Genomic DNA, 13,693 nt, shown 5'->3' on the forward strand with positions numbered 1-13,693 from the left:
AATAAGATCCTGTCTTAAAAGACTAAAAGAAATCATTGAACTCTCTGACAACAGAGGCTCTTGGTTTTGTCCTAGTGAAGATGCCATCACATCCATTGCTCTGCGCAAATGCCTACTTTCTGCTTCCTGCAACAATGACGGCTGACTAGGAAGCCTACCGCCCTTTTTAGGCATCTTGAGACGTCTCACTCTGATTTCTGGACTACAGATGAGTACAAGAGAGCCTTTGAAACTGTGAGAATGAGATGTCGAAACTATTGTGAACCACAAAGTCCCAGAGTCCATGCAGGTAAAGTGCTGCTCAGGCTTCTGGGATAGATGGGCAGGGGCATGGATGGGGCACATGGCAGCAGAATGGGGACTGCAAATTCCACAGAATGTCTTCGTGAATTAACTCATCATTGACAGCAGTCAGATGGAGCCATCTTCTCCCTCCTCGATACCAGGCAGGGAACTAGACCTAGACCATTTAAATGGCACCTCAAAGTGTGTACATAGTAAGGGTAGTTTAGCAATGTGATGTGCATCAGGAAATTCTCTCTGGAGTCTGTGAGTTGTATACTGCCATGTTAACTAAAGGGAAATACAACCTTGAAGCAATCCATTGCTTATGCCTGGCAGGGCACAGGTAAGAGCAAAGCTGAAGAAGGGACTTCTAGATACACATGTAATTCAGAGGGCTTCAGAATAGTCATAAAAAAAGATGTTCTACTTCCCATCTGCTGTAACCTGGTCTGTCCATAGCATAACAAACTTGGCAGTCCCCTGCAGATGTTGCCACAACCTTTGGGAAATGTGTGAACAACTGCACATATTAGATTCAGTCATCAGCTGATCACTAGGAAGGGACACAGCCTCAAATGGCAAAAGACAACTCAAAATAGTTTCCATTGTGCCATTTTCTTAATTGATTATTATTGGCACTAAAGGGGCTGTATGTATGGTATATTTAAAATCATTATTATTAGTGGTAACTTTCAGTAGAACATTTTGTATGACTTTCAGTCTTAACCCTGCCTCTCTTCTTAAGATCTCATCTATGGAAACCAAATAAACTGGTTTGTCCCCAAGTTACTTTTGATCATGGTGCTTCATCACAGCAAGAGTAACCCTAACTAAGACACAACCACACACATTATTTTTTTTTAATTCAAGTGTCTTTTAAACATATAGGATAAGAATGCTAAAGTTATATTCTACCTTAAGATGATAAAAGTAGAGAAAATGCAAAATCGCCAATGCCCACAACACAGGAATAATCCCCAGTGTACCGGTAATAATGCTGCATGTCTGTCTGTGGATCCAGATAATCCACAATCCCTGAACAGTAGCTGGGAAGAGCAAGCTGGTTCTCCCCATTAAAACCACTTTTACCCACATCAGACCCAAGTAACCAACCCACACCAGTTGCGTAAAGTAGCTTAGTTCATATTATCTTCACCACCTGCACACGACCATTTTATATATAATTTATTAAAAATAACTCTGAGAAATATTTTTCACTAAGTAATAATGACCTCACTGCATACATAGTTCATGTTTACATTTTTTCCCAATGTTTGTTCTGAAAACAATTGTTGTAAGCCAACTTGATAAATTCAAGACAGACACACAGTGAACAATCACACATATCTATATTGCACCAATTATCCAACCTAGAATATCCATCCATCTAGGTTAAGTGCTGAGCTCACTGATTGAAGGGAGTGTGTCCTGTGGTATGAAGTTTACTTGTGTGTAAATTTCTAAAAAATTTTAAATTGCTTGGCCCATTTCCTATATTTCATAAAATAACTATAATTACAAACTGCTTCTAAAACTAATTTTACAACAATGCAATTATAACTAGCCATATCATCTAAAACACTGGAGAAGGCATTATCCTAGAGATTGTTTGAGATTATTATGCTGAGATGCTTAGTCTAAACTCTATCACTACTTCCCACTTCCAGGGTCCCTGAATTAAAGATGGAAATTGTAACTATGCTATTCTATATTAGATTGCCACAACCTACTTCTAAATACACTATTGCTTCTGTCACGAAGAACATTGCTTCAAAAAGATTATGAAAGAGTCCCATAGTTTCACTGGGAAAATTAAAAGTTCTTTACTAAGGACAAAAATGAAGCAATAATTACCAAAAAATCCAAAACAATAATGTTGCTATTATATTGAGCTTAAGAAAACCAACAATGATATGCATACACACCAACTATTTTATGAGAAAAGATAAGTTTTAGGAATATCTTGGAAGCAGACCTTGCAAAGTCAAACAGGAGAGAAAATGAAAAAAAAATTAAAAATAGAGAAGATGGGAGTTTAGAGCATTTGGTGTTCACAGACAAAACTTTTAGAAAAACAGAACACATTATAAAGAAGTTTTGAAAACTAAATTTAACTGACAAAGTTGGTACAAAAGAGATTGTGATTCAGGGCAGGATTTTACACAGAACAGAAGCTAACACCCACTGGATTGGAATTTCAAGCACACTCAAAGGCTGCCTGGCAATCTACCTTTGTACTATGAAGCCAGGCCATATTACAAGAATATAACTAAAGCAAGGCACAGCATATACAGTTTAGAATGTTTAGGAAAACAACTGTTTCCAAGCACCGTATGAACAACCAGTTAATCCATTAACTGGAGATAATGGTGTCTACAGTCTCCAATTGGGTTATAGTCAATAGTCTATAATAGACTCAAATCCATTCAACTTTATTGCACTATAAGTTGGCTGCTGTCATTATACCCAATGTAAACAGTAATGCAAATTTCCTTAAGTTTCCACCTAAGATGTCATCTGGTAAAAAAGAAGTAATTGAAATCCATGCATAATGGTTTTCAAGTACTAATTGCAAAGTTTCTCTGTAAATGTGCATTTGCATGGAGATTCTGCAGACCGAGATAGGAGAGGGAGCCCCAAATATAACATCTTCTGTTTTTTGAAAACTCCTGGTTTACAGTGAAAAGCAGGGAGGGCAAGGCAGTGAATCCATTAGTTTTCGTTTTCCTATTAGAAGTCGTTCACCTCTTTGCACATACTTCTGCCAATGTCCTAAATTTGGGCTCCAGATGGTCCAAAAACTCAAGCCCGTCTTCTTCCTGTAGGTCACTACAGCAACCCACAGAGCCAGCAGCCGAGCCTTTTCCCTCATAGTTGTATGTGAGGACGTAGTCTTGAGCAAGCTTCTGGTTGTCATCCGTATGGCAAAACTGTACCTTCTGGTGGGGAGAAAGCACAAAATATTTTATTTTTATTATTTTAAGCACCAAAGTGTACTAACAGAAAAAGAATTGCTTTGATTTACCTTTTATTGTTTAATTTTTAATCAGAGTGTGTCCTCTAATGGTTTCCTATGTGTAGAAAATGCACATGATTGGTCTATATCATAAAATCACACTGTCAAGTCAGTATTAGCATGCTTCTAAAAGTCCTGCATGTCACTGAGCACCCAAGTACTCCTTTTATGTGGCCATTGCTTCTGTCTTTCAAAATAGTGGTAAAAGGAAAAACACACCCAGATAAATTGAACCCAAATTGATGTGAGTTCCATTCTTTCGGAACAGGCAAAGTGGCCGTATGTGTTGATATTGCCTTGTGCTAGATATTGGGTTGCTTAAAACAAAATTTTTCAGATGCAAAATCATTAACACAAAATGATTCCCTTAAAAAATAATAAAAGCCAAATGAAAATGCAGGAAACTAAATGACCACATAAATCAAGACATAATTAAACCCAAATTAATTGAGAATAGTAACTTTCCAATAAATAGACTAATCATTAACTAAGAAGAGGAGTTTGCACAAACTCTTAAGTTGGAACCGTTTGTAAAATTTAAATTACATCAGTATAGTTTGAGGAACCGCTCAGAAACTTACATCACCAAGTCGGGGCTGAATGAAATTGTACCACTCTGAGTAAGTGTGTCTGTAGTTGTCCACCTCCACATGTCCTCCCCTGCAAGGATCCAGGGTATGGTGATGATAGCCAGCCCCTCTGCGTGAGTCCAAAGTCTGCTGCCCTCCTTTTACCATCTCAATGGTCTCTTGCCCTCCACTTTTGACTCCAGTTCCCATGGTGGTGAAAGCTGTCTGCCCAGAAGCTCCCATAGTTTGAGTTGTCAAGCCGTTTGTGGAATACTAAAAAGGTAATGACATGCATCAGTTAAATATGCAGTGAAAGAAAAGACAGGGAGACAGAGCAGCCTATGCACGCACTGCCTGGATTTGATGTAAGCAACACAAGGTAATCCTTCCAAAGACATGGACTGGACCTGCTCTCTCTCCGTCCTTTCAACACTGAAGATGTAGTATCTAACATAAGAAACAAATTGCCGGTGCAAATCAAAAAGTGACTTGGTGATGTAAGTTTCATGTAGATTCCACCTTTAAAGACTCCTTAACATACTGCATGTGCTCTGTCCCACCTTCGAGCACCTCAAAAGCAGCAATGCTGTGCACACCACAGGCATTTACTTTCTTAGTTAAACTCATTCTCTTATCAGGCAAGAGAAGAAACAGAAATAATAGCAAGTTTTCTCATTCAACATTGAACATTATTCCTTCCAACTCAAATACACAGAAAAAAAATGTTATAAACCTGTATTCCTTGTAGTCTACATAAATTGAACAGTAAACCAGGCAGGAAAATACCAGAAACAATAGCACATTAGCTACCCCTCTTCTTGGTTGTGTGTTTAGATCCTGACATGTAATTAAGGTTTTCCCACCTTGGTCTTTTCCTCAGGTATGGTTATATCATTTGGTTTGGTTTTGTCATTTGTTTGTGCATCTCCATCTTTCCTGCTCCAGCCAGCAGTCATGCATTTGGAAGATGTCTACTTGTTCTTCCTTCCCAGACTGGGTTAAAAACCTCAGAGCCACTGAGCAGCTGCCTCTCCCTGGTGTACCACTTTAGACTGTCTGCCTCAGGCTCAGCTCTAACCCATATTATAGTCAGGAAGAGGCCAATAAACTTTTTCCCACCATGATCAAAGTCTGTAGAGATTTATTGCTGGAGCCAGGTTTAAAAAAAAACAATTATGCTGGTGATCTGAGAGTAATTAAGTGAAACACTTGAAAACACAAACAGCAGCTTAGATAGATGTTTTTAAAAATAGAGGCCTAACATTGAAGCCGCAAAACATGTGAAACAGAAAAAAAAAAAGTGTGCATGTGCGCTAGAGGATTGTTTTAATATCAAGTAGCACAGCATGTCCAAACTGAGATACAACACATCCATGGGAACTAGATGCATTTTATTCACTCCCTGGATGGATGGATGGCATTTGCTGCTAAGTTATCAGACACCAGAAGAAGTTTGCTGAGGAAAAACATTGGTTAGAAGAAATAGTATAGGCTGAATCATCCTCTATTTGGCTTAAAAAACACAGGTGACTCACAACTTTGTCATCTCCAGGAGCCTCGGTGTTTGATACAATTAGGTTCTGTTGAGCTAAGTCATCAGGAAGAATTTTCTGTTGTTTTGATGCCCGGGAAACACTACAGACTAATGTAAACAGGATACCTGAGGACAGAAAGAAAGAGGCTCCTGTAAGTGTCTCATCAAATAATGTAAAACTGAGTTGAAAGTGACTGGCTTGGATAAATTGTTCACTAAACGGTCCACACTAAACACCTTTCAAGAACATATGTTTGCCAATGTCAAAGCAGAAGAGTGTGCCCTGGGCAGTTATGCAACAAACACATACCACATTGTATATTTCTACATGGAAATGTATACTCTGCTGACAAGACAGGAGAGTTACACATAAGTATGTATTAAATACATGATGGTTCAGTAGATAAATGCGCTCGCCACCAAAATGGAAGACCTATCTTCCCTCCCACAGTCCCACATAATGGAAGGAAAGAAGAGACTCCTGAAAATTGTTCTCTGACCTTCACACAGGGGACACTACCACCAAAATAAAATAGGTATATATAAAAAGTTTTAAGTGTATATGTTAAATATATTGTGTTAAATGGAAAAGTATCACTTTTCAGACCACTACCTATAAGTATTAACATTCATTATAAGAATAATTTTAAATTGCTTATAAGACTTTGAGTTAAGCTCAAGAAAGAACTTACAAAATAGCAAGGCTATGCCCAACAGTATAGCAAGGATGGCCCATGGTCCAAGTCTCACATCAGCATAGCCAGTCCTTTCTCCAGAGCGGAGTGTGCAGTCACTTTCAGTAATGCAGTCACATACAAGGACATTCAATGTGGTTACTGAGGACAGACCAAGTCTGTCTGTAACTCGAATGGGAACTGCATAGGATCCAAATGAAGGGTCGTTCTGATAGGAAAGACGAGCTGCTGTATCTGAATAAATCAATAAAAGCAGGTGTTACATACAAAAGCTTCTTAAGCAAACCCGGCCAGTTATCAAACAGATATCCACTTCCCTACAAATGGACACTCATGGACTATTATAAACGATGGGATCCTTCCTGAAGCTGTAGCTGAACTGAAAGCCTCTACCCACAGCTAACCTGACCGGATTTTAAAGTCACCTAGGGGCATGTGTCTTTGGGGCTTTATAAGAGAGATTTAAATGGGAAGGGAAGACCCACACTGAAAGCTGGAGCTGAACATCAGCATTAGTGGCTCCTGACTCCTGACTGGGGATGGAATGTGAGCAGCTGTCTCAGGCTCCAGCGGCAATGCCTTCCCCACCGAGCCCTGCCTCTTTATTAAAGACCTTTGGTTCTTGTAATAAAGTATTTTTATCAGTTCCTAAAGAAATCCTTGCTACCATAACTAATAAACTTGGTAAGAGGTTAGTCTTTGTCCTATCTTTAATCTAGTCACTTAAACCCATCACTCTAGATTTCCCTTCGTGTGTGACTCATCACGGAGTCAGCCATCTGAAATTTGGGTATGTTGAGTGTTTTTTTTTTTTCTTCATAAAAATATGCCAAATGGCCGGGTGTGGTGATGCATGCCTTTAATCCCAGCACTTGGGAGGCAGAGGCAGGCAGATTTCTGAGTTCGAGGCCAGCCTGGTCTACAAAGTGAGTTCCAGGACAGCCAGAGCTATACAGAGAAAACCTGTCTCAAAAACCCAAAAAAAAAAAAAAAAAAAAAAAAGAAAAAAAAAGTGCCAAATGGATGTGAAAACTTGTGGTTTACCAACAAGAACTGGTTCTGACAGCTTGGAACACATTTACTTAACAGGCAGGTCATAAGCACACCAAAGGAACTTGATCTTATGGTCCTATAAGACACTTGGACCAACTAAATTTTCTTGCTCCTGTTCTGATGTATTACATTTTTTAGATCAAAACTAGAAAATATACAGATCAAATGCTGATAGGATCTAAGACTCAGAGCAAAAGATGTAAGGTGACACTCATTGTAGATGGCCACAGGCCATAGACTAATCACTGTGTTACTTAATTTCCCAATGAGGTGTGCTCATTTTCTATGTAGTATTTGAAGTTCCCAATGTGAAATTGGCTTCCTAGGACAAAAAAAAAAAAAAAAAAAAAAAAAATCACAGAGCTGGTATTTCAATAGAAACCACAGTTACCAAACTAGGAGTGAGTCATATTCTATGTCTTTCACTATCTTGTTGATTTCTAGAAATAATCCAATTTTACACATGGATAAACCAATGCTCCAAGAGAATAAATACCATTGTCAGACTTATGTAACAACTGGTATATCCAGCTCTCGACATGAAATTCATGTCACTTCAAGACCTCTGTCGGTACATTCTTCTTACCCTGGCATTTACCAAGCTTCCACATGTGTTCAAGGACTGGTATTTTTAAAATAAGGAAATTTAGAACTAGGTTACATCTCAGTTAAAGAACACATGGCCAGCATGTACAAGACCTTGGGTTCAATTCTTATACCACAGAGACAAAATGATTTACAAGCCTTCTGACTACAACAGTGCAGGCAAATATTATTTGGCTAAAGAGAATTGTTCAAAATCCCACATTTTCTGTTACTGGCATTTAAACTGAAATACTATGACCTTAAACAAATAGGAAGGACAAAATACTAAAATAAAATTATCTTTTCTTAAGAAAGAACAAATAAAAATCTCTTTCCTCTTCCCCAAAACACACAAGAGAGTGTTGTTTTAAAATCTGTGTATCTCGTTAGCGTAGATCATCATGGTTCAAGACAGGGTGCCTTAGCTTGCACTTTTATGGCAGGAAACTGAGGCACTGTCATTGAAAGCATGGGGTTTACAACAGTGAGTGATGTTTCAAGTCACCCAAAGGTGAGGGCTCTTCTTGAGTTAGGAGCTACGAGGCCATGACCTCCCAGTCCACTACAGTGTGTACAGGAGACTACAATGAAGTGCTGGTGTCAGTGTGATGCAGTGTGGCAAAGGAGAAAAGCCACTTTACGTTCAGCCATTCTTGTCCCAATAGTTCCCTTCTGGGCTACAGTCAACTGGAAACCAAAGTGAGTAGATTCCCAAGGGGAACACAGGAGACACAAAACATTGGGACACCAGCATGGCGTCAGAGAGAAGCTGTGAGATGTCAGGCTCTCTGAAAGATACAGATCCCCCACAAGGACTTACTGTCCCAGCTGCATGGCAGGCCACAGTTCCAAAACATCCACACAGGTGAATGCTTGTATATGAATGCAAATTTAAGGACTATTTCAGGGGTCCCTGATATCATCAACAGCAAACACTGGAGGGGCTCACTGACCATTATACCAAAATTTGTATCTTCTTAAATGGTTCTCTTACAATGAATTTTTCTCTTATTTTCCAAGATACACACACATACACACACACACACACACACAGAGAGAGAGAGAGAGAGAGAGAGAGAGAGAGAGAGAGAGAATACTGATATTGAAAAGGAAAGGCAATATTTGAAAGCGCATACCATTGATTCTTGTTAGCCTCCACATCCTCTGAACTTCCGAATCAGAGCTCTCCAAACTGAAATCAAATGGTGGGCCATTCACTGGATCATCGAGATCAACTGCAACAATTTCAGCAGAGGACATGGTAGCCTTGCATATCACCACTGTCTGCTTGGGTATGAATGGGCCATTATCATTCACATCTTCAAGTATGATTCCCAGAGTTCCAGTACAGCTTCTCCCATCTAGACATAGAGCAGTAAGAACACATTTTTTTTCTTTCTTTTATTTTTTGCTAGGAAATCCTACAATGAAAATTAATATCTATATTTACTAACCACTTATAATGCATAGGTTACTGCAACAAATACAGTCATGAGCAACAACGCTGGGAACACTAAAAGAAAAATCTTATTGCTTCCAAGTGGATTGACTATACATATAATAACTGCTACTTAGATATTTTTGTCTATTCACTAGATCATGTTCATTAGGAATGAAAAATGTTGACAGAGAAGCTTTAGTTGATTTTGAAGAGACAAAAACGTATAGAAGGAGTATGCATACTAAGCTTAAAAGTGTGGGCAGCATGTCACACGTACCAGTGATGTGGAGAAAATGGATAAGGAGGTGGGAACTGACACAGGCAAGAGCTAAGAACCCTTGAAGGCTAGACTAGAGAACTTATAAATGTTAGACTAGAGAACTAGACTAGAGTTTGGCATACATACTTAGGTTTTGGAAGAAGGAAGTTGAGTCGTAGAAGATATGTATTTAGAAAATTTAACCACAAATGGTTCAAGGGTATTGAGACATTTTCAAATGTAGACGTTATCGCTATGGGTGTAGCCTCATAAATAGCCGTCATCTATAGACTAAATAAACGGAACTTAGGACTGTGGGTGTAACTTCTGTAATTAACCTGTCATTCATATATGTAAATCCTTCTGATAACTCTAAACAGGGCACTGCATCAGGAAGTCTGGGGCATACAAAAATGGAGTAATCACAGGGGAAGGAGGTTATGAAGTTTAAAGCCAAGCATGAAACTAGGAGTCCTGTCTAAACCATTTGTTCTTTCCACATATGAAGGAGGATTTGGACACTGCAGATGGAGGAAAAGGAAAAACAAAAACCTCACCACAAGAGCTTGACGGCATGTCTTATATGCAGCTGCCAACCTAAGCAAATGGAAACTAAGCTTGCCTGGGAACCAAAACTTTAGCTAAGGCCCCTCTGTCACAGGGGCTGGGTCTTGTGTAGCCATCACAGGCTACACACACCAGGCAACCAGGCTAAGAACTGGTCTGATTCACAGACCAGACATGTATGTGCAGGTCACTACAAAACTGCCTTCCAGTTAAAATATTGTAAGGTAGGAGGGGAGACTCCAAAGGCGGAGTCTATCAGATACCCCCTGTTAATGCTAGGATAGGTCCTAATGAGTAGTGTTAACAGAAACAACAGAAGCACCAGTTGGAAGATGCATTTACCCTACATCAGAGCTTTGAAACAAGCACATGTAAGATCTTCAAGGACACAAAGAAGGTGATTTGTTAAACAGAAATTAAATCACACCTCAAATCCTGGTTTAAAAAAAAACAAACAGCAAAAATTCATCTAATATCTAATATCATCTAGAAGAGGAAGGATCAATCAGCAAAGAAACAATATTTGAGAAGATTCACTTCTGAGAATGTTTGCGTTAACTGAGAAAGAGTTGTAACATCTAAATCATCTTCCAGTGTCACTTATAAAATTTAATTTTGCTGTTTAGAGCATAATGAGTTATGTTTCTTATAACTGCATATTTAAATTTAGTGCAAATGTACTAAATTCAATTATAGCTTGTGTTTTTCAAGTTCTTTTTGAAAGTATCTCAGGTAGCCCAGGTTAGCCTCAAATCTACTGTGTAATTGAGGTTGCCCTTGAGTTGATTCTCTTGCCTCCAATATCCAAGTACTGTAATTGCCAGGATGCACCACACCCAAACAAATATATCTTATAACAAAATTATACTTCACACACTAAATAGGTCTTATATGCACAATCACTGTGCTCATATTTTTCTGAATTTTTAAGATGCACAAAATATAACGTTATATTTTAGGTTCTTATATGGTGTGGGGTTAGTTTACCTGTCAGCTTGTCAGGAGTGGAATCCCATTGGCCTGTGGGCATGTCTGTGCAGAGGGGGTTTGTGGGGTGGTCCTGATTGCCTTAACTGAGGTAAGTATACCCAGCCACTTAGTAATAGCATCAGCCCTGGATGTTGAGCCCTGGGCTGTAGAGTAGAGAGAGGTCACTGAGCACTAGATACACATGCTTTCACGCTCTCCACTCTTCACTGTGGAGGTGACTACCTGCTTCAAGTGTCTGCCCTCACTTGCCTGGAATGATGGACTACAACGTGGATGCATGAATTTAAAAAGTCCCTTTCTTTTCCATGTTGCTTTCCATAAGGTCATTTCATCATAGCAACAGAAACCAAAGTGGGCAACGTGAACTGACATTTGGCCTCTCTCATTTAACACACATTAACTGTGACTGATTCCTTTTATACAATGTGCTTAAATCTAGACCCCAAGTATACTGTTAGTTTCCTGTAAAATGTTATGTTTTCTAAGTGTATTATGTGACTAAATACCTCCTCCTTCTTATGAACATTCCTGAATGTTACAAGATAAATTAATACATCTTTCTAAAGTAGATTTCCCACTTTCTAAGGACTATCATTAATATATTATAACTGTTTCTTATACCAAATTGGTTTTTCTTTTAATTTTTACGGAATGTGTTTAACTATTATTATCGACAGTAGAGGTCAAAAGACAACTTGCAGAAGTCCATTCTCTCCTTGTGTCTGAGAATCAAGTGCAGGTCTTCAGGTTTGGTAGCAAGGACCTTAACCAGCTGAGCCATCTCATTGGCCCTATCTTAGAAGATGCTATCTTATAGTTACATCTAATACTAAAGAGTCTGTTAGCTGATGGGTTAATAAATGACAGCACACTTCTAATTATATGTTATGCTGAGGGAAAATAAATTAACAGTATATGAAGCCAGTTTTAAAACTATATGTTTGGTAGGCTGGGCATGATGGCAAAGGCCTTTAGTCTCAGCACTTAGAGACAGATGAAGACAGATCTATATGAGTTCAAGGCCAATATGTTCTACACAAAGAGGTCCCAACTGGCAAGGACTGCACAGTGAGTTCTTGTCTCAAAAGATGAACAGGTATGTTGTTGGGCTAGTTGCAGGGCTTGTTAGCAGGGTGTTTTGTGTTACATCTAAAAGGACTGATCCAGAGCACCATGACATTCAAAATATGTAATTTACTTTAAAACTGAGGACGCATACAATCAAAAATGGAGGTAGCTATCTTAAAAGCAGATTTCTTACCTGCATCTAACGCAAGGACTGTAATATTGTAAATGCCATTTCTGACAGTCTCAGCCTCTCGATCCAACGCTCGGAAAATAGTGATCGATCCTGAATCTTCATTAACAGTGACCCACCCTCTTGGGTCACTTAACTTTCTGTACCTGTTAACCACAGTGAAGGAACACAAGAAGTATCATGAGTCAAATCATAAAGCCAATAACAAGAGTTATGGACTTTTCTAACATTGTCAATGCTAAAAGAACAAGAACACAACAAATACCTTATGCCACTGCTGCTTCTGGTCTCTGGGTCATATGCCTTATATCCATCATTTCTAGTCCCAACTGGTACATTTTCTTGAATCCTCACAGTTTGCATTGGAGGGATACACTCGGGGCCCTCATCCTGATTTGTCACGGTGACAGTCACTGTGGCTGTGCTCATGGGTGACTTTGAGCTAGCCTCTCTAGTGTATGGAGCTTCATTAACTACTCCAATTTGCAGGGTCACCTGTTGCCGTTCTTCATAGTCCAGAGGCTACAAGAAATACGTAGATGACCAGGTGGTGAAGTGCATTACATGAAGGACTTGCTGATTTGAAAATACTAAGGATCAGATTGGGAACAGTCAGGAGAACATTAAACACAGGCCTGCATTGTGGGGGAGCTTTCAATAAATCCAGTGTTTGGATGCTGCTGGCAACAAACAAAAAATTTCCCTCAAAAGAAAACTGAAGATGAAAGGTATCCCAGATAAGGCTCTAGATAAGACTCAATCACTTAGATGCTCAATGTAAATTCCGATTTCAGGTCTGGATTGTAACAGTTATTTTACACTAGTTACTTTAAATCAGCTTGTCTTAGAGTCTAAGAAGGATGGTTACTTGCTCTGGATTTGGAAGTCAAAAACTAGGTCAAAATTTTTAAGTTTTTGTTTTGTTTTGTTTTGTTTTTAAGTCTTATGTGTCCAAGATTGGCCAAAGATGACATTAACTTCTCTCCCTCTTGACTCCACTTCCCAAAGGCTGGGTTTTACAGCTGTGGACCACCATGACCACTTTTGATTGGTTTAGAACTTGCAACAAGGGCCTTGTGTGTGCTAGACCAGCATGCTGCTGTAGCTCCAGGCCTATAAAACGTTTAGGAATAGTATGGGGATGTGACAGCCAGCCCTACAGGGCGAGAGCAGCACTGTGTTATTACCTCAGAAATAAAGAAACTGCTCTATCCCAATCATTAAACACTTCTCTGGGAGTGCTCAGACTAGCAGAATAATTTGCAAATAATTTAGCCCTGTGATGGTTAAAGAACCAGGTACTCCTTCAGGGCCATTGACCTTTGCCCTGGAATGCTTGTGAGATTCCAGTGGCCTGCAGTGAGATAAGGGTATGATAATGGTATTCCTGCTGTGAGGTACTTAACTGCTTGTTTTTTGCTTTTGTAAACTCCCCAAGTCT

At 39.2% G+C, this 13,693-nt stretch overlaps 1 protein-coding gene across 3 annotated transcripts in view; it reads right to left on the minus strand.

The window, feature by feature from the left end:
- Positions 1–1,453: 1,453 nt before the first annotated feature.
- Dsc2 (desmocollin 2) overlaps positions 1,454–13,693 on the minus strand; it is a 28,922-nt gene continuing 16,682 nt past the window's right edge. For 2 of the 3 annotated variants that reach the window (NM_013505.4, NM_001317363.1), the window contains 8 exons: positions 12,518–12,774; positions 12,256–12,398; positions 8,874–9,098; positions 6,097–6,333; positions 5,406–5,530; positions 3,883–4,143; positions 3,311–3,356; positions 1,454–3,224 (listed from right to left, as the gene is read on the minus strand). In NM_013505.4, the coding sequence (NP_038533.1) occupies positions 3,321–3,356; positions 3,883–4,143; positions 5,406–5,530; positions 6,097–6,333; positions 8,874–9,098; positions 12,256–12,398; positions 12,518–12,774 (1,284 nt within the window). In that variant the 3' untranslated portion in view covers positions 1,454–3,224; positions 3,311–3,320. The remainder of the gene's footprint in view (positions 3,225–3,310; positions 3,357–3,882; positions 4,144–5,405; positions 5,531–6,096; positions 6,334–8,873; positions 9,099–12,255; positions 12,399–12,517; positions 12,775–13,693) is intronic. The other variant, NM_001317365.1, reaches the window with a different exon arrangement.

The sequence above is a fragment of the Mus musculus genome, chromosome 18 (assembly GCF_000001635.26).
Source record: "Mus musculus strain C57BL/6J chromosome 18, GRCm38.p6 C57BL/6J".
Taxonomy (NCBI): Eukaryota; Metazoa; Chordata; class Mammalia; order Rodentia; family Muridae; genus Mus; species Mus musculus.